This window comes from Chelmon rostratus, chromosome 11, assembly GCF_017976325.1.
Source record: "Chelmon rostratus isolate fCheRos1 chromosome 11, fCheRos1.pri, whole genome shotgun sequence".
In the NCBI taxonomy this organism is placed as follows: Eukaryota; Metazoa; Chordata; class Actinopteri; order Chaetodontiformes; family Chaetodontidae; genus Chelmon; species Chelmon rostratus.
Window position 1 is genome coordinate 3,176,229 of NC_055668.1, and position 22,073 is coordinate 3,198,301.

The 22,073-nt window shown below is 40.0% G+C and overlaps 1 protein-coding gene across 3 annotated transcripts in view; it reads left to right on the forward strand.

Moving 5' to 3' along the window:
- rasgrp3 (RAS guanyl releasing protein 3 (calcium and DAG-regulated)) overlaps positions 1–18,904 on the forward strand; it is a 45,945-nt gene extending 27,041 nt beyond the window's left edge. For 2 of the 3 annotated variants that reach the window (XM_041947157.1, XM_041947156.1), the window contains exons 4-17: positions 3,989–4,051; positions 4,553–4,684; positions 4,818–4,965; positions 7,199–7,372; positions 9,483–9,599; positions 10,124–10,402; positions 12,938–13,018; positions 13,301–13,414; positions 13,538–13,653; positions 14,531–14,678; positions 15,057–15,093; positions 16,094–16,243; positions 16,389–16,765; positions 17,774–18,904. In XM_041947157.1, coding sequence (XP_041803091.1) covers positions 3,989–4,051; positions 4,553–4,684; positions 4,818–4,965; positions 7,199–7,372; positions 9,483–9,599; positions 10,124–10,402; positions 12,938–13,018; positions 13,301–13,414; positions 13,538–13,653; positions 14,531–14,678; positions 15,057–15,093; positions 16,094–16,243; positions 16,389–16,765; positions 17,774–17,782 — 1,945 coding nt within the window. In that variant the 3' untranslated portion in view covers positions 17,783–18,904. The remainder of the gene's footprint in view (positions 1–3,988; positions 4,052–4,552; positions 4,685–4,817; positions 4,966–7,198; positions 7,373–9,482; positions 9,600–10,123; positions 10,403–12,937; positions 13,019–13,300; positions 13,415–13,537; positions 13,654–14,530; positions 14,679–15,056; positions 15,094–16,093; positions 16,244–16,388; positions 16,766–17,773) is intronic. The other variant, XM_041947158.1, reaches the window with a different exon arrangement.
- Positions 18,905–22,073: the final 3,169 nt, after the last annotated feature.

The following is a 22,073-nucleotide window of genomic DNA, read 5'->3' on the forward strand; positions in this document are numbered from 1 at the left end:
CAAGCAATTCTCTTCTTGTTGGTCTCCTTCAGTCGTGGTACCTTCGTAGCAATTCCACCTAGAAGCCAGTGATTTATGCAGTCTCCTCCAAACATGTATGTTGAGATGTGTGTGCTACTTGAGCTCTTTGAAGCATTGATGTGAGCTCTAAGGTGCCATTAATTGGCAATTTCTGCCAGTTAACTGTTTAACCATAACATTTGTTGGTTTTTGAAACGGCACTCCAAGATGCATTTGAAGTTCTTGAAATTTTCCACACTGACTGACCTTTATGTCTTAAAGTAATGATGGACTGTTGTTCCTTTTTACTTTCTGTTGAGCGGTACTTGCCATAATATGGATTACTACAGTAGTCAAATAGGGTTATTTACTGTATCCCAACACTATCTCAGCACAACGCAACTGATGGTTCCAAATGCATTAAAAAGGAAAGAAATTTCATGAATTAACTTTTGACAAGATAGACCTACTAACTGAAAGTCATTCCACTACCTCATGATGCTGGCTAAACCAACAGTGTACAAAGCTGTCATCCAGGCAAACAGTGGCTATTTTGAAGACTCTAACACATAAAATATACTTTGGTTTGTTTAACACTTTTTTTGCTTACTACATAATTGCACGTGTTCTTTCATTGGACTGATAACTTTAGTATTACTCTACAGTATAAAAAATGAAGAAAAACTATTGAATGAGAAGGTGTATTCAACCTTTTGACTGGTACTGTACTTTGAATTCAACACACTGTAAAGTGATGCCTGATAAATTATTCCTCATCTTACAGGAAGTACAACATAATCTTCTATTTTGCCAATGGAATACTAATCAGTCTCTTTCAGTGAAGCAGCTGATGTTTCATTTCATTTCAGTGGCTGTCTTTCCCTGGTACGGTGTGTTAATGTAGAATGAGCAGTATTGATCATGCCCTGGATCATTGTCTTAGAGCTGCTCAGTAAGTGGTCTGTTGTGCTTTCAGACAGGTATAGGGCAGCTTCCTTTGACTCCTGGAAATCTCCACAGTTATAACAGTATTCTTCTTTAGGTGTCATATATGTCTATGTGCATATAAAATACAGTATGTTAAGTAGGTATGAATGCAAAGTATAACTTAAAGACTTCCTAAAGTATAAATTCAGTTCAATAAGGAGAGATTGGTTGGAGGTGTATAAAAACATTTATTTAGTTTAATTCTGATTCTAATTTGCAAAAATTCAAAGGCAAAGCGTGAGAGCAAAGGTCTTCCTTCCATTAGTATATTAGAAGCAAAAAGCCGCCTGGAACAACTACAAGAAGTGTTTTCTGTTTGAATGTCTGAATCTGTCTATGCCTCCCAAAGCTGTTACAAATCACAGTTGAAAAATTAATCTGTTTTATAATGTGATAAATCTATGGTTAAGGTTAAGTTTGGATACAAGAACGACCTGGTTAGCTTTGGCGATACATCATGGTTTGAATAAATGACTACTTCACTAAGTTTAGGGAAGCTCTGTCATCATGGTTATAGGAATTCAGGTCTATGAAGTTAAGGGTATGGGATGACTGTGGTCATGCCTTAAAAAAGGAAATGTTGACTGATGGTTGGAAACACAAAATGAAGAGTGGTGTCCCATGTCAAAGTCAGATGTTGTGAGTTTGTTGCCCTACAATAACGTCACCTGACTTCCTTTTGTCATAATTAACAGCAGCCGCTGGAGAGCTTTGTTACTTAAAAACATGTCTTTTTTGAGGCACCCGTTGAAACAACTGCAGCTGTTGTTCTTGGGTGGACAGAGCAGGAAATAGGAATTGCAGTGGGACAGTATCAACATGCAATTTCTAAAAAAAGAAAAGACTAAAAGTACAGTGATATCTTTGTTAACTTTTTTTTGAGAAATAATCATTGACGTCCTTTTATTTCTACAAAATAACTAAAGCTTAAATTGTAATGACATCATGACTGAAAAAAGCACTGAAAATAAAAACTGGTTCTGTTTGGGGGGACAACTTGTTAGATCACAGTAGCCATCTCGAAGCATTGGTTGTTTTCCTTTTTAACCAAACAAAACCATTTCTGTGCAAGTGTATGCACATATTTTCAGTGCCTCCACATATCTTTCCCTAGAGTTACAGTCTTACCCTTACCCTAAACCTTTTTTCCTGCTGGGTGCATGTCATGGATATATTATGGGGGGAAAAAACTATTTGACACACCATGCTGCGATGACTGCTAAGGTAAATGTCAATTATTTATGTTGATTGATTTGATAACATGTGTATGTTAATTCCCTTCCAGAATTACATTTAATGTTCATATTAACATTACCAAAGTACTTTGTAGATTCAAGGCCTGTTGGCGATTAGCATGCCTACTCTGTTAACAAATTGTTGAATTTGACTGAGCCTACTTTATGATAAACATCTACTCTGTCTGATAGATAATTTATGATTTTGAACAATCACCAACCCATTCGGTGAATATTTAACATAATTCTGTATTCATTTCAGCCCTATGTGGAATAAATGTGATTTTTCACAGACAATCTCTGCCTTAACGGTGCAGTTTGCACATTTTTATAATGAATGATTTATTAAATCTGAGTTGTGCTGAGTGAAACAAAGCAGAATTTAGCAGACGACCTCAGTAATATATAAAAAGTCTGTTACGACAGGTAAACATTTTGATAATGCAGGCTGTGCACAATGACACTTTAATTAGGCTGTTAATTTGATTCAGTGGTGAGTGTGTGTGTGAGAGAGAGAGGGTAAATTGCAAATTTATTCAAGCAGCAGTTTGAGCTTCAGTCTATAACTATCAAGCTAGCTGGCTAAAAGCCATACACTTGCAGCCCAGTTTGTTTTCCCTTCGATGGCAGCCTTGGCTGGATATTGTTGTCTTTTTGAAGGAATATAACAATTTATCTTAATTCAAACATGTATTAAAACGATTGGTGCTAATTTCCACGTCACTGTTGGTATGCAAGCAGATTTTCGGTCATTTTCTCATCTACCGAGTCCTTCCAGCTGTAGATTTGTCAAGGGGGATTCAACAGGATTCAGTGTGTGTATGTGAGTACGTGATGAGTGTGTGGTGAGGGAAGGAGTTCACACCTTGGTGATGCTTCCAGATCTTTTGAGTTTACCTTCTGTGGGAAAGCAAACAATCGACATCAATCAAAGGTGAGGTCTTAATGCTCTCCCGCTGTAGAATGAAGCTCACGTTCGTTCTGTGGAGATTTTGACCACCGTTTGCTATGTGTCCTGTTGGGCTCCGTTAATTCCACTGGGCTTCTGTTGTAAATCTCTCTGTGGTGATAAAGGCTGGCCTTTCCTGGGAGTAGATACCTCTTTCACCGTTTAATGTCAGTGTGATATTTTTGTTGTGATTGGGTTAAAAGGAGATCCTTAGACCAAATACTGTCTTCAAAGCTGATGTTTTCCATCAGGTAATGATAAGCTAAAATCTTAAGTGAAATACATTTGACTAAAATGACAAGAAATTAATGGTTTGGCTAGACCAGATTGACTGAAAAGTTCAAACATAATCTAATGACTAAAAAAGACTAAAATCAAAGTTAACAGTTTTCATTAACTAAAACTAGACTATAATACTTACCATTTCTTTGACTAAGACAAGACTAAGTTGCCCAGACTTTTATCCACTTGAACGTTGACTGAAAAACAGGATGAGGTTTACTAAATACGATAAAAACTAACAAGGACATTTGACATAGGACTAAGGCTGAGACTATCATTACTGCTAGAACTGCCACTGATGTTAAATCAGATTAACAAAAGCCACCGCTTAATAAATCGAAGAGGAAGATGCTCAAGCTGCTCAGAAGCTACAGAAAGATGATGAATGATGTAGATGCTGGCTTCCAGTAAGCCACAGTCAGCAGCAAATGAATCCTTCAAGTGTGATTAAATAATTTCTTAATGTGGTGATTTCTCATAAATTACAGTGTTTTAGTTTGTCAAATCTTGGAATAAGTCCTTAACTTAACCCCACGTACCGTGACTGCAAAGGTGACACATGCCAGAGAACCAGGCTGAAGATTTGTTATTTAATGAGGTAAGGTACTACATATACATTCATCCCCACACATTCATCCCTACTATAAACCCAACACCACAGTACAAGCCAGGGCTAACCCTAACCTCATTTCACCTCATGTCCTTCCTTACTTCCTGTAGTTCTGGTTCCTGTTGTTGACAGTTTCACATACACTTCCAGTTTATACAGTTCCACGGTTTCACGCTTGTTGTTGTTCAGTTTGAAAATTAACACTGAATTGCTTTTGTTTTAATTCCATTCAAATCGGTGACTAACTGACTTTTGAGACAGCTATAGAGCATGTGTTCCACATACATGTGAAACAAGGAGCAGGGAAATTCCTGCACCATACTACCACTGGACATGGACGTGAGTCACATCTCACAAGGTCACAAGTGTCACTCTCTGGCTCATGGAAAGTTTATGGGAGCTAAAATGGGATGTTTTCCATTCTGGTATCATGTCACTATCTTTCCAGTGTTACGATATTTGCTGCTTAATCTATATGTGTTTGTTCAGGTACTGGATAGTGACATTCCCTGCAGAGTTCAACCTGGACTTGGGTTTGATCAGGATAACAGAAGAGTTCAGAGATGTGGCTGCTCAGCTCGGCTGTGAGAAGCATCTAAAACTCCTTGACATCTCAACCATGTAAGACACCAAGATAATACACTTGTGGAAACTATCCATCAGATCAGTATCAACAAGTGCCACATTTTCCAAAAGCATGCCACAAGTTTCTGGATTGATAGTATTTATTGTTTGTAAATTGTTCTACTTGTAGTCCGTCATATGACTGGATGCGCAAGTTAACCCAGCGGAAGAAGCAGGCTAAGAAAGGCAAGGCCTCACTGCTCTTTGATCACCTGGAGCCCATGGAGCTGGCCGAACATCTCACCTTCCTGGAGTTCAAGTCCATCCGGAGGATATCGGTACGTCTACAAGTAGCTCTGCTTCAGTACAGTTGTACAATGAGTTTATTTTTTGTCACTCAAGGGGCTCAAGGGTCAGTCAGTCCTTTGGTGGGTCCTCACTTCACCCTGGTCCAGAGTGAAATATTTCTCCAGTATTACCGTGACAATTTGTACATTCATGGCAGCCAGAGGATGCATCCCATGGACTTGGGTGATCCTCTAACTATGACTTTTCCTCTGGACGGAATATGAAAGTTAGTACAAACATTTGTATTCACAAAGCAGCTTTAATGAAGTTGGCCATCCCAAATTTTCTTCTAGCTCCATTATCATAGCCATGATTTCAACTTGTCCAATGCTTTGCTTTTAAGAATTTGACATTCCCATCAGCCTCAGCTGTACTTAGTGTTTAGAGCTAGTTAGCGCTTGTTTGAATGCTAATGTGCTCAGATAAATAACACTGAAACATGAACTGTTAAACACTGGCATGTTAGCATTGTGATGATGTTAGCATTTTGCTGTTAGCTCAAAACACAGCAACACTAGGCCTTGCTGGCTCAGGCCTAGATCCCTCCTGGATCCCTCCCTGGATCTAGGCTTGATCGGAATATGAAAAAGACTTCCAAGTCTTCAAAGATGTTGATTGGTATTTAGGTAGGCTGTTTTTAGTTGAATGTCAGGAAGTATCTTACAAGGTAAGGTACTAATGCGTCAGTGGTTATACAACAACCAGGAGACTGATACATGTTAGATAAAACCTAATCAAGACTTTGTGGGCACATATGGTGTTTTAAAGCATCAATGCAAAACACATATAATTTTCATGGTATATTTGATTTCAATTGTGTTATCTATGGAAATAATGCCTTTATGATGCTTTATGATCATTTTGATTATTTTAATAAGTATCTTTTTTACTATTAATAAAGTCTAATATATCAAGCAGCATGCAAACATTTAGCAAGACTATACCACTTAAGAAATGGCACATTCTTCCTTTAAAGATGAATTTATAAGCAATAAAATTCATCCTTGTTTAATTCAGGACACAGAGGGTTTTTTGCCACCACCTGGATCCAGATTCTTGTGATGGCTAATGGCTAATGTTAGACAGATGCTGCTGTGTAACTGACATTACCAAGTCAGTCCTTTAACTTGATCAAAGCCATCTTAGATATGATGTCTTTTCACTGTGTTTTACAACCAACATCTTGAACCACAGTGAAACACACTCCCTGAATTGGACACTGAGTATGTGCACTGATAAAAATGTTCCTGAGAATCTTTGGGAAGCTGAACACCTGCGACACAGCGCTGGTATGAAGCCAGGTGACCTCCTTGCAATGTGTCACAGTGGCATGGGAAGCTGCTGCTTCACATTAAAAGTCCAGCGTGTGGGATTAAGGGGGATCTATTGGTCAAAATGTAATATAATATTCACAGTTCTTTTATTAGTGTATGATCACCTGAAAATATTAGTTGAGGGTCCTCTTCCACAGAGTCTGCTATGTTGCACCACCATGATTCTCTAGTAGCCTAGAACAGACAAACCAGACCCTGGCTTCACAGAGTGCCTTTCATGTTTTTCACGTTTTTCGCAGACCCCATGGGGGAGGGTGAAACAGGAGTGCTCAGTTGGTTGCTATCTGCAACCTCAAAGCTACATGCCACTAAATCCTAAACACTGGACCTCTAAGTACTCACATTTTCCCACACATGGTGTCAAATAGACTTCTGAAGATATAAGATTTACAAAATATTCAGTATCTAAATGTCCATGTGTTGTGTGTGACCCCTTAATCTTCCTCGAGCCATCATCAGTCCACATAAATATATCAAAGATATATCAAAAAAAATCTTTGGAATGGTTACCATGTAATTTACATCAGTTCTTCACACAGGATGAATGATTTCAGAGTTCAATTATCTTTCCTGAAGCACGGTTATCAGGTGAAAATATCAACTTTGTATACAAGATATACAAATGACAGCCATGAAGCCATGAGCCATGAAATTAAGCACATTGCTGCTCCCATTAATTTGGACACATCTTTTTTATACCATCACTCTCAGATGCATTTTTTAAACCATGAAGAAGAGCAAAATTCAGTTAGTAAGAAGTTTCTGTCTATCTATTGTTCAGGTGCACGAGAGACTTCAGAGGCCCTCTGAGCGCGAGGACCTCTGAAGGCCTCTGAAGATTAGACTTAAAGGTCTGGATATCTCATGTGTAATTCCTCTTTGTCCCCAGTTCACTGATTATCAGAGCTATGTGATCCACGGGTGCCTGGTGGACAACCCGACTCTGGAGCGCTCCATTGCTCTGTTCAACGGAGTCTCACAGTGGGTCCAGCTCATGGTGCTCAGCAAGCTAACCCCTCAGACCCGTGCGGAGGTTATTACCAAATACATCCATGTGGCTCAGGTAAGACAGGAAGGAGGCAGCGCTGCAGTTCCCTGCAGAGCATGTCCATCTTAAGTATTTTCAGGGGGGTTCATTTGTCCACAAATCATAGACATTACATAGTCCATAGTCATAGCATTCTCTTCATTCAACACAGTTTACTTGAATTGAAGGGAGAAGCGGATTGGATTGGATTTCTTTTAGAAAAAGGCAGACTTACTATGGAAGCAAATAGTTTTCACCAAACAAACAAACAAACAGACAAACAAACAAACAAACAAAATTGTAGGTAATTATGATTACAAGAAAAGATCTCATAATTATGAGATAGATTAAGGTGGTTATCGATCATCACTATTTGAGAAGACTGATAAGCATAACAACCAGTGTGTCAACATTGCATGAAGTCCTGGGGATTGTACAGGCAGAAAGCACTCTGATCTACTCCAGCTAAACCACTACAGGATTATTCATGGACGTAAAGTCATACATCAGAAAATCATTCAAGCGATTAAAATGTGTAACCCTATCTAAATCTGATCATTGAACACTGAACACAGTAAAGCATGTAATAATGTATGATAACAATCTATATTGCACAGGCAATACAGCTGAAATTGTAAATCCGGTTACAGAGCCTGATGGGTCCCAGAATACAATGTAACACCTGCTAGCTCGTAATTTTTAGGCAGTGAGATAGTAAGTCATTATTATGAGGAAGGGAAGTAATAATGAACAGACATCAAGAACAACAATTAAATATTTAGTCTGTAATGGTATAATGAAAATGTCCTACATTCATTTATGTTTTTCATTTGATTTAGTTGTTAAACATGAACCTGAAGCCTGAATCAAACATTGAAAGGACATCATCTGCCACTGATGTTAAGCTCTTTGTCTTATGCACAATTACAGTGAAGCAGTTGTTGGCAATGAAACTCTTGTCCCTCCGACGATGCTCATACAGTATGCACAAAGAAAATCACACAATTAAAATGACAATTAAAAGAGAGTCTATGTCAAGACATACAGTGTGTGGATAGCATATAAATAGCTTATTTGTTGTGTTTGTGTCTTGCACAAAAGCATAAACACAATATTTTAGCAGGACTTTCATGAAGCCAGTGTTGTCCATGTTTGATCCATTCATAGACATCAATATGTGCACTTGAGCTATTCTTCCATCAGAAAATCTGTCTCATTAGTATTCATGGCAGATTTGTAGATGTTCGCAATTTTGTTGGGGATCTTCATGGTATGAATGAGCCAAAGAGCTTCTCAATTATTCCTCCATTGGTACTGAAAGGAATGGACCTGTGTCCTAATGACACAGGTCCTCCAACAGCCTCCAGCTCAATACAACCCCAATCCCAAACATGAGTGAAAATTGCTCATTCTCTTTGACATATACTCAATTGAAAACAGTACAAAAACAACATATTTTATGTTTTACTTCATCAGCTTCATTGGGTTTTGTAAATATATGCTTATTCTCACTTTCTGACCCAATCCTGCTTAAAGCTGCCGTCGGTTAACACAGTTCATTTGCAAATGACTGCATTCTTTGTTGTTGGGATCAGGGAAAACCCAGGGACTCATTATCAATTTCAGGCACAGTGCCCCACCCAAGTAACACTCAAATAGTATTTCCACTCACAGAGAAACCCCAGCAGACTGTTTTTTTATGTCAACTCATCTGAAGAACTGGAAGTTAAGCACAGACTCCTGCTACAGTTTGCACAGCCATCGTTGAAAGTATCCTCCCCACATCATCGAACAGTTTTGATCAGCGGTTTAGACACTCACAAGTACTGCAGAGCATCATTAACAGATCTTCAAGATGCCATCAACTGAATCACAGTACAACAAAGCAAATAATCTTAACAGCAGGTGAAATCTGACCCACCCCACCTGTTTTTTTTTTTTTTTTTTTTTTTTGCATTATTTAAGCAATTTTATTATTGTTTATTTGATTTATTTGAAAGATTATTCATTTCTTAAAATATATGCTTCATGAATTCAGTGGACTGGGGCTGCTCCAAAAATGAACAAGTTTGGGAAACCGAAAACATTTCACATTTCATTAACAAAGCAAAAGTGACATTTTTAACTCGCCACTGTCTGTCTTCAGAAACTTCTGCAGCTGCAGAACTTCAACACTCTCATGGCAGTCGTGGGGGGGCTGAGCCACAGCTCCATTTCTCGACTGAAGGAGACTCACTCGTATCTGGCTCCAGAAGTCATGAAGGTTAGTCAATCCCAGCCTTTGAATGCACACACACTGGAGTCCACTCATTTGCACAGCATATGAACATACAAATAAGCATGCCACTGCATACAAGACATGGGTATACAGAGGTAGATCCACAAGTCTGTTGATCAGGAAACTCTGTAAATCACCTCTGTACTGTTATTCCCTGCTGTCAAACTGGTCTCATTATATTCAGTCCAAATCATATTGATTTAGTTCAGGTGAAGAAAAATATTCATGACACAAATATAATGGTCTCATGACAGCCAGTGTCAAAACCAACCACATGTAATGCTTTAATATAATGTTATAACAGTTTCTGTAAGTTTGAAAACACTGAATAATGAGCTACAGGTAATGCAGTGAATATAATGTAATTGATTTGATTTATTTATTTGATTTAATTACATTTTTTTTTTCAAATCATTAACGGAAATAAAACATGCACATGAATTGCTTTACCTGAACAACTTTGTGTTTTGGCCGTCTTACTTACTCAAATGTTCCGCTCTCTGCTTCAGATCTGGAGTGAGATGACAGAGTTGGTCTCTTCCAACAACAACTACTCTTGCTACCGAAAGGCGTTCAGTGAATGCCAGGGCTTGAAAATCCCCATCCTGGGTGTGCACCTGAAGGACCTGATTGCAGTGCATGTAGTCTTTCCTGACTGGGTTGATGACAGTAATAAGGTGAACCTGGTGAAGATGCATCAGCTCTACATGACCTTCAGTGAGTTGGTGTCATTGCAGAGTGCCGTGGCCCAGGTGGAGCCCAACATGGACCTCATCTACCTTTTAACGGTGAGGGATTACCACTCCACAGGTGAAAGAACTGCACTAGCCAAGCTTGTTGGTAGCAAATGTACACACATCGTGTATCTGGGGGGAGACAAAAAACATCAAGTTTTATATATTTTCATATATAGAATGCTGCTTTCATCATATTCCTTATACGTGGCTAGAAAGTTTTTTTTTCTTCATTGAATATGCTGGGATTAAATTACTTAATTGGAATTATTTGCACGAGTGCCCATATCATTTAATACTCTTATCAACATGGGAGTGGAGAAATATGCTTTCTTTACATGTGCTAACTAAAATCAATTAATAACACAAAACAGTGTCAAATATTGTTGAGAAACCCTCACAGGCACTGCATTTAGCAGAAAAGATCATCAAATCATGACATGACAAACTTAAACCAACAGTCAACAACAGATGGCCACCTGCTAAATTTTACATCACTTAGTAACAACATTGGTCAGCTGAATGTTCAATTACTTCAGTATCAAAAATCACTCCCTGGATCCCTGGCACTTCTAAAGCACATTATACACTGTAATTGTGTCCAACCTCACATGGGGAAAATAAAGACTCACAGAAACACCTCCCTCTGCTTTGTGGGATGAAAAAAAGACAACCGAAAGTAAGATAAAACAAAGTGAGAAGGACGCGTAAGAAAGAAAAATGACACAACTAGGACTCCTGTAACTGCAGTTAGGCTCTACTAGAGCCCTGCACAGGACTGTTTCCTTCAGTCCGGCTCCTGCTCCATTTCTGAACATTAATGTCTGTTCCTATGATTGTGGGTGTTCCACTCCCACATTCTGACCATCCCCGCCCGCACAATAACGTTCCATTGATTTCATGTTATTATTAGACTTCCTGCTTTCTACACTGCAGTTCTGCAGACACTCTGGTGCCTGTTCTAGGCTTTGCTTGCATACATATGTCCTTGTTTTTTCTGCCAAAAGTTATGGAAAAGTGGATCCTGATTACTTAAAAATCAGTGGGACTTTGGTTTATGAAAGACACAGAAGGTTACCACATTCATGACTGTGAAATGATGTGCAAGCATGGCCGGCAAACAGCACAAGCTTTTCGCTGTCTGCAATGGGAAACCTGAGATTAGAACAAGGACAAGATGATCTCCTGTGTATTCGCTGAGGCCAAGGACCCCAAAGCTATTCGAAGGAACAATCCACTAGCAAAATCTGTGAGCTGCACAGAGTGTGCACGACTGATTGAGAGGATAATGCACCTTGAAAGGAAAATTGAGCTAATCTTTTACAAAAGAATGACAAAAATGACTTACTTTTTTAGCTCCTCTAAAAGATGGAACCCAAGTAGCTTCAGACCCATAACTTTGATAGATGTGGACAGTAAAATACTTACTGTGCTAGTAACAATGGATAGAGAGAGTATTGCCACATGTAATACACACAGTTGCATGCCTGAGTAGTTATCTATGTCACTGGTCTACAGCCGACCCTCATTGTCTTCCTCAGAGTAACTTTTTTAGATATATGCAAATAGCCAATTTTACCACTTCTGCCATTAAGTTGTAGGTTTTGTATTTACATATTACAGAGGTAGTGAACAAAAAGTACTTCTGTACACAGATTACCTATACCAGTTTTACTTGAAAGGGAAGGGAGAGTTCTCAAAATACCACCAATTTAGGAGCATTATAGGGAGTGAGTTCAAATGTAACAGGAGTTAAGAGGAATCTAATATGACGCAGAGGCTCTTTGATTTACCGAACATAATGCACAGAGTCTCAGTGTTCTACTAATGTGATGCTGAAGTTCTTTGATTCACTGAACATAACAGACAGTGCCTCAGTGTTTTACTAATAAGACACAGAAGCTGTTAGATTCACTGAGCATAATGCACCATGTCTCAGTGTTTTACAAAAACATGATAAATATGCAAGATGAGGAGCTTGAGTATCAAAGGTTAATTCACCACTCAGGACATGATGCTGGGGAGCAGACATGGCTGGATATAATATTCAGTTTTAGTTGGGCCATGAGAGATGTTAGAAGTAAACATTTCAACATTACACAGAGATACTATTATTCATCTGAAGTCATTTAGGATGGGCCTGATACTGATAGACAGTGCTGGAAAGGTACAGGAGGCATGTGTCATTTTCCAAATGCTAAATGGGAATCCTGGCTCTCTGGCTCTTCCCTTACGTCTTCTTAGTGATAAAACACGTTTACCACAGGGTGTTAGCAATGCACAATTTGCGTTAATACTGACATGTTGTATTGCAGCCTTGTTTCTTCCAACATCTTGCTGAGAATTGTATTTTTATTGCTCTGGAGTATAGTGCTCTGTGGATTGCACTTGATTAATAAGGAAGGAGCATCACACAGCAAACAACAAGAGAGAAAAATGAGCACTGGAATACTTTCAACTATCTACTCACGAAAGTGATTTATCACAATTATTCAACAGTCTGATACATTAAATGAAAGCATACTATGCTGCTTCTAATTGTTAATTGACTTTTTCAACTAATTATAATCAAAATTCTTGTATTTTCAGCTTTCTTTAGACCTTTACTACACAGAAGATGAGATTTATGAGCTGTCGTTGCTGAGGGAACCACGTAACCCCAAATCATTGGTAAGTTTCAGCTGAGAGGAGCAGCAGGTTTGTATTATGTGTTTGGGTTTGCGTGTGTGCTGTTTCAACAAAATTGATATTTATGCTGAAAGGTTAAGCACCCTTTTGCATTGTACTGTAGTACTTCTTTTTGACAACTTGTATTTTAACCTGTGTTTAGCCTTCAGAGCAAGAAAAATATTGTTCTGTTGCCCCTGTGGAACTCTTTGTTGCATTGAAAATCTGTGTGTAACCGAGGCTTTTCTGATCTCCTGTGTATGTGTGCTGTATCCTTCCTCACAGCCTACCTCTCCAACAACTCCCAACAAGCCCCTGGCCCCACTGGACTGGGCCTCCGGTGTCACCACTAAACCCGACCCTTCTGTGGTCAATAAACACATCAGGAAGGTGGTGGATGTGAGTAGACAACCTCCCTTTTGAGATGCCTACAGAGTGCATCAGAGCAGCTACTGGTTGGACAGATGTAGAGACGTGTGTGTGAAGTGTTATTGGAGTAATTTGTTTCTTGCCATTGGGAAGTCTGTGTTCAGGAACTATGACCATGACCACGATGGATATATTTCTCAAGAGGACTTTGAGAGCATTGCTGCTAACTTTCCCTTCCTGGACTCCTTCTGCGTTTTGGACAAAGATCAGTGAGTGTGACAAAAGTTATGAATAGCTCAGTGTTTCCCACAGAATGACGGGTGGCAGGGGGGTCATTCTGTGTCTCTCTCCCTGTATGTATCTGCTCTGTTGACTTTGTTCATCAGCAGTGGGTTTTTAAACCCCCCCCAAAATTAACTCAAACTCAGCTGTGTGTAGAGAAGGCTCGTTGTTATTAACGTAGCCGATAGAAACGGTCAAACCGACATGTTTCTAAATGACATGAGCACCATTTGCAAGCTTTCACAAAACAACAGAATAAGTAGGGCTTCAGTAAACAGGAGAGGTCGTACCACAAGCAGTGCAATCATAGGAGGGGTGTGTACCAGAGAATGTCTCTCTTTCTGCTCCTCCTCCTCTTCTGTTCCTTTTTTATACCAAAATGCAGCTCAAAGTGCTTTAAAATTAAAAAGAAAATACACAATGGCCAGTGTTGGGGAGTAGCAACGCCACATGTAGCAGCAAATTTCCCAGTAATTATCTGTTGGACTTGCACTTGAATTAAATTGGATTGTTAAAACTGAAAGGAAATTTAATTTCTCAATCCTTGTGTTTAATTTTTGGATTAAAAGATATTATTTCTTAATATTCTTTACCTTAAACACTTACACTTATACACACACACACACACACATATAGCACCTGCAGTCTGTGTAATAGGCTACCCATCATGACTGAAAGGATCCAATTCCATATTTTTTCCATCTAGTGGGGCCCAGTGGGTTTTCTTTTGGCCTCATGTAAGATGCAGGTGGTACTTGTGTGGAAATGTGATACATTTTGTGTGACCTTGTACGACTGGAACACCTGTGAATGACTTCCTACCCTTCTTTCTTTCTTCTCTCTTTCCACCTGTCTTTCATCCAGAGATGGATTGATCAGTAAGGATGAGATGATAGCGTATTTCCTTCGGGCTAACCCACTGCTCCAGTGTAAGATGGGTCCAGGTTTCATCCACAACTTCCAGGAGATGACATACCTGAAGCCCACCTTCTGTGAACACTGTGCTGGATTTGTGTGTATCTCTACAATTACGTCACTGCATGTTTCACGCCTTCATAATTTTGCCTCTCTCAATGAAAATTTGCTGACATTGCAATCAGCCACACACTGTATCTTTCTACTTGCACTGACAGAACATTTATGGCTTCCTTGCACCTGTTGAGCTCTTCTGCTCATTGTTACTAGTAGTTCTGAGAGCTGTGCTGAGCTCTTGAACCACACAGCCACACCTCACATTCTCACAGATGCTACAGGCATACACAGGGTTACAGGAGATGTCATGACTTGTATCTTGTTCATAGGAACATGCCTCCATGCTTTTATTTCCTAATGTTATTGTTTGTGTTCTCTGTATCTGCCTCCTGCCTTCATCACATTTCTGGACCTGCAGCTCTGGGGAATCATTAAACAGGGATACAAGTGCAAAGGTATTATTCCAAAGCGTATTTCTTTTAAAGCCAGCCAAGAAAAAGAAGTATATTTACACTGGCAATGGTTTTACCACTTAACTGAGCTAAATAGAGAAAACTGCCATCCACGACAAGCAAAATAAGGCTAATCTGGTATTTGATATGTGTGCAATATTAATGTGGTGTCTTCTGTCAACATAAGATAAGAAAAAAAAAAGAAAAGATAATCTTTCATGAATCCCGCAGTGTTAGAGCAGCAGAGGGGATTGCAGTTTATTTATGACCACCCACTCCCGCCCACAGCTAAGCTTTAACTGTCCGGTCCCACAAGATTTGCACTGGGTCTGGTGAGACCTGTGCCATCCCAATCCCAAAGCAGTCCTCCAGCACAGGCCTTCCTCCAAAACATATAGTGTTTAACAACAAGTCGCTCATAATACAAGTCAGTCAAAACAAAGACCTAAATCCACAAAGGTGAACCACATCAACAGACTGCACCCAAACAGAGGTGCAGACCCTCTGATTACCACGGGGGGCAAGGGAATGGACAATGTGCTGTTATTTGGCATAGTGACTGCATCAGGTAGTAGTAAAAACAACGGGAATACATTAAGTACAGTTCAGTAAGTAAGAAGAAGTTTAATATTTGACGACTGTTAGACACAGAGCAAATTAAAATATAGCAAAAGATTATGTACAGAAATGAAAGGATGAGCAGTAAACAGTGTATGGAACACTCTAACGTTGTAAATTCATTTAGCCCTAGTGGAATCTAACTAAGCACCTAGATTTAGTTTTCTTTACTCAGGTTTTAAAATGACAATTCAAGAAACGTGGAACTGAACCATCTTTCAGTGCAGCTGCTGTGAAGCTTTGGCCTTCCATGAATGCTGTCTTCATCTGCGAATCAAGCACAAAAGTACCATTATCGGCCTCTCTGCGTCTCCATTTATCTGCCTTGAAACTCAGAACACTTTTGTCTTGAACATAAACTGATTTGTGTAAATTGTTTTTGCAGACTGTGGAGTGAACTGTCATAAACAATGTCGGGAGCTGCTGGTCCTGGCCTGTAGGAAGCTGATCCGCTCCAGCTCTCTGGGCAGTGTTTCTCCATCCAGACTGACCCACAGCTCCCTGCCCAGCAGCCCTGCACTGCCCGCCTGTAAAGGTCATTTTCAACTACAGATATTCACTAAGCAAAGTGACATAAACATCATAGAAAATGGATTAATACATTTAAAGCAAATTGAAGCACAGCAGGATTTATGCCATATGCTTATTGATCTGCTCCTCTTCTCTGTTCCCTCCTTCAGATGAGGATGAGGTGTTTGAGTTCCCAGCGGTCTCATCAGCGGGTCCGCCTCTGGACCCTCAGTCCATCACCCTAATGACCGGCTCAGCCCAGAGGATCTCTGTGCGTCTGCAAAGGGCCACCACCAGCCAGGCCACCCAGACCGAGCCCCTGTGGCCCGAACACAGCTGGGGGTCCACAGATGGCGGCTCGCACACCTTCCCCAAAATGAAATACAGGACTCACAGGAAAGCATCTAAAAATAAAGGGTTTGCCCGCTGGGAAAACCAGAACGACGGGCAGCGCCACGCAGATTCCTCTCTGTCCTCCACGGACTCTCAGGAGAAGTCTCGTGTCTCAGGAGAGCACGTGCAGAATGGAATTACACACAGAGGCAAGGTAACCAAACAACCGGCTGTAGATTTTTATTTAACGGTGATGTGTAACATTAACATCAATTAAACTATTGATGGGACTAAAATGGCTATATGGGCGATAGAAATACCAAGGTCCAGAGGCTGAGCTTGCAAGGTGGGATCAAGAGCATGCAGTTATAGTCATAGCACCCCCTCCTGGCAACAGGAAATTACACATTATTTCCAAGTTAACCCAGATCTCCTCAAATGTGGTCAGAAGTGCCCTTTAAGTTCAATGTGTAACTTTCAGAAAACTTGTTATGAATGACACCGGTGGCCATTAAGTAAACTGCAGTCTGCATCCTGTTTCTCGCACTCACACTGCATAGGTGTGAACCAGCATCATCCTGTGGGCTTTGGCCAAAACAGTGACGTGACAAACAAGAGAGTGAACAATGAAATGAACACCTAACGATGGAAGATAAATACAATCACGTTTACAATAGCATTGCTATCTGTAATGTTCTTATATTTTATTTGGACCACTGGCTTTATGACACTAACCAGCTTGCTGTTTCCAAACCACTTAATCAGCCCATGCCGTTAGCCGTGCAGCTAGCGCTCCTATTAATGTTAGCTGAGTCAGTCCCGGGTGCCAGGAACCAGAAACAGCGACAAAACCACCTTGGTACTGTATTCTCTGCCGTCACCTGGCTTCAGCCGCGGTTTGGCCACACTCACTGAGCTGTTAAATATTGTTTCCTGTAAAAACAGGAAGACGAGTCCAAACTGCACCACTGTAGTTGAGGTCATGTTTCCTACCTGTTCCAGCCAGGGACTGAAACCAAGTCATGACATTTTTGCTTGTAGCTAAACTTAATGGCCTACTTTATAGTGGTGTGCTGTTTGTCATGGTTTTACTAACAGGGACAGTGCACACTGTTTACAGATGGAGTCCCTGCACAAATTTAGAAATGAAAAATCATTATGCGCCCATAAGTAAAAATGCCATAGTTCCAAATGATTAAATATCTCTGCTCTTTCTCTGCAGGACAGCTGACTTGGTCACGGTGGAGACGGCCAGTCCCAGGGACCCAGAAAGGCCCTAGCAGCTGGATCCAGGAAGCTCTTCTGTCTAGGGGATGTGCTGGGCTGTCTGAGGTCCCCCTTCAGTGACCTGGAGTTATCATGTCCTCTCCAGACGTAAGGTCAGACAGAGCTCTCGGAAGGACATACTGCATGATGGACAGGAGCTCAGTGGATACTGGACTGAAAACCACCTCCACCCTCATCTCCAGTGCAGTGCAATCAGATGAGGAGCAGTGTAGATTACTGGGACGTGACGTATGTTTGAGTTTTGATCCAGGAAGTACATAATATCAGCACTGGAAAAAAATGGGACATTTTTTTAAACACGAAGGTGTGGACTGCATTCAGCTCAGTGGATCACTGCCGGCCAGTCACTTCATGTAAGCCAGCTTTAAATCCAGCTTGGGCACATTATGACAAAGAACAAACCAGGACCAGAAAGTGGCAAGCAAGTACTCAGTGGTCACTTCCCAACTTGGAGTGATCAGGAATAAGCATGGCAGATGTGGGAGTGTGTGGAGATATTTATATGTGGAGTTGCAAAAAAGGGAAAGTCAAACTGAAAGCGAATGTTAAGGGCATCCATCCTTACCGTCATATAGAATATTGATGATGGACGATCCTGCAAAAGCCTGGATTATGTTAAATTATGTTTTTAAGTGTTCATTGACAATGTTTTTTTAATTATTTATTCTCACAAATATCTGCACCTCGCAACTACAGTGAGGTTAACCCTCCCTTTTTCTGAAGGGTCAAAAATGACCCATTCATGAATTTCACTTCAGAGACTACTTCCCCAAAAGAGCAGTTTTTTTTTCTGCAAGTCGTTTGATGGCATTTCCTGGCCTGACCCCAGCATTAGGAAAAGTGAATCACTGTCAAATATATACTTAAAAAACCTGCGCATCATCAGGTGTGAGAGATTTCGAAGCCTCAGTTAAAAACAAATCAAACAGAGAAATTTTGTGAAGTACATTACACATTGTTGTGTGTATTTCTATTTCAGGTGTACATTTACTGTCATAATTAAATGAAAAACGTGCTAAACAACAGTTTTTGTTTTGTCACATGCACATTAAAATCAAATCATCTGTGACTGTATGTGTTTGTACCATGATCCGTCCCTTAAAACTGCAGACAGAGAAATACTGTTTTTAGTATTTCTGTGTTCAATTTGTTTCTATTTCCGCTTTTTAAATCTTTCATGATTGGGGTACAAAGATTGCCTTTGGGTCTCTTTTGACATTAACAAAATCTTATCATTTCTTGCAGGAGAGTATTATTTTCTTGCAGCGTGTCGGGACAATGCGTGACAGTACTTGATTTTCTCTCTTCACTGAAGCCGTGAATGAAGCCTCAGCAGAACAGCAAGGGGAGGGTACAGAATGTGAGGACACCAGGATGGTTAAGGGTTAAGTTTTAGGTACTGAAATACTTTGGAAAGGAAGGTTGAAGATCATGGTCACAACCTAGAAAAAGACAGCTTTAATTGTTCGTCTGTGAGTTCATTTAAGGTGAACGTGCTACATGTCCATCCACCACCCAGACCCCCACACCTTCACGTCTCATCTCACTTCATGATGGACACACCACCACTCCCTGCATGAACAGGCCACCGGAGCCTCTGTCTGAAGTGACTGATGACGTTTCATAGCAGCAGACTACAAAGTGACATAATGAAATATAACATGGCATGAAATCAAATCGGCATTTCGAAAGAAAATTACTATTACATGTATTAATGAAACTGAGCTCCTACATAAACCTTTTCTACACAATTTATTTATTGCTTATAATTTATTAATACATTCATATGAAACATTTGCCAGAACAAGGACACCAAATAACTGGAAGCAGATCAATAACACATTATAACATTTCTTATATTAGTTATTAGCTATTATTTGCATACTTTATATTTTTCTAAAGTGTATCCTAATTTTTTAGATGTGCAAATGTCTGCTTCTACCTTCCAGGCAGCCACTCATTTCCATTCATTCAGTGTGCTCTGGATAGCATTAATGACAGTGAAAATCACAACACTTTATTTTAATTGTAAGATGGTAATGCAATGGAGGCACTGGCTGACAAACCGGGCTGATCATGTGCTCCATGGAAGCTGGTGTAGCAACTAAGTAGTGGTGATAAAAGTAAAAACTTTCAGTCTACAATGTCAGATGAATGTGACATGAAGAGACAGTCGACAGCAGATGAGTCAGACATGGAGAGGAGACAACAGGTGGGAGGTCTCAGGTCCCCAGTCAAGCATTTTCTGGGGAATGGGGAGATATGGAGTCATTCAAAAGTAAAAACTGCAATTTGTACATGAATGGATTCATTTAATATATGAAACAGAATGATTTAAGATGATCCCTTCCCTTGATTCCCTTTCCCAAAATGTGTTTTGCTGTAAAATATAAACATAACATTTTAAAGGGATCATTTCCGTCATCCCAGTGGCCATCTGATCTGATCTGGTGTCAGTGACTGCTGAATAATCCCAGTCAGTATGAAGCTTACAGCCGCTGGACTGCATGGATTCTTGTCCTGGCCAACCACAGGAGCATATAAGGTTGCAGAATCTGGGCCCTGTTCTTCACATGTGGCTTTACTAACCCAGCGATTGTCAGACTTTTTCTTGAGAGTAGAAAAGACGTGTTGCACACTCCGGCTCCGTGTGCATTTCTTTCATTCAAATGACGTTTCCACCCTCAGGCCTTCTTTAAGATCTACAACCACAGGAAGACCCAGGACCGGTATGTTAAATATGCCACACCCTAGAACACATGCGATGGTGATTATGTAATCATGTTCCATCATTAGGGTGACAAACATCATCAAGAGGCCTTTCAATTTGTTTTTAAAAAGCACACAGTGACACGAGCTACAGCCAATCACATAACTTCTAACAGAGTGTCAAAGGCTGAGTCTCATACCTCACGGCGACATTGAAATATTACGTACTGTTTTATGATTAAGCGTCTCACAGAATGTTGACAATACATACATTTCAGATTGATTTCTAATAAATATACAGAAAGAGTAAAACATAAGCTCTGAATGAACATCATGAATGCTTTCATCTAAATATTGAATAAATGGAGGCACATCACAGAAAACAGTTGTTATTCCCTCGGTTTGTTCAGCACCTTCAGAACATTAGTTTTGAGTTTAAACAAACAAAACTCATTGATCAAGTACCTCTTCCACAAGAATATACTGTGCTTGAAGACATGATTAGAGTAAATAAGTATCTTCAAATAAGCCCATATACAGTTAAATAGCTCTATTTTGCATTTGCATTTTTTAGAAGAGGATCCTAATGGTAGTGAATGTTGACCCACTGATCTGTACTGTAGTGCCACCTTCAGGACAAACTGTCAACTTTGCACAAAACTCACATCCATGCTCCTGCCTCAGGACAACCCTCATGTCAAGCACTGTGATGCAAAACATTCAGACTACAGCATACAGACTGGTGACAAATGAAAAATACTGTGAATCCCATGCTGTGGCCCTATCTTTTGGAGGTAAGCTGGTCACCCCTCCAGGAAGGTTCCACATACTTGGAGAATTTATGATGAGGAGGCTGGAGGTTTGTGGTGGGAAAACACATCACTAACACATTTTCTGTTGTGTTTTTCTCATTTGTCCCCCATCTGTAACTACAATATGCTATGCCCCCCCCCCCCCCCCCCATACTGTAGGTGGATGTACAAATATGAATATGTACTGATACCATATGTGCTGTGTTAGCATTATTGACATTACCCAGCCCTTTAGAAAGCACTGATTCACTTTGCCTCTCTCCTCCTCTGCCACTGTTCTTTGGTTACAGCTTTTTTTTTTTTAATCATTTTAGCAGTTTTTTTTAGTGTTTTTTCCACCATGTGAAGGTGTGATGCTAGATGCATGTTTGCCACACACAGTTCCACGCAAACATGACATCACTCAATATGACTGTCTTCCATTGGTGAATGTGGTGTGCAGTTATATAGCATTCATGGGAGAGAGAAACTGGATTCATATGTTTGAGAGCCCAATTCACAGTGTCTAAGGACCCAGAATAAATGGAAACTCCTGCGTGGGGCCTAAAACTGAATTTTGCAGTAGTGTAAATTAATGAGATTACTGGTGAGTTTACTCTCTCCTGCACTACTTTGTCATGACTGCTGCTTAGATGATAAAGTTTTGGATGTCCAATGCACTCCTAGTGAAAGATTATTTTCTGTTAGTGAAATAAAAAAATATTCACAAATCCA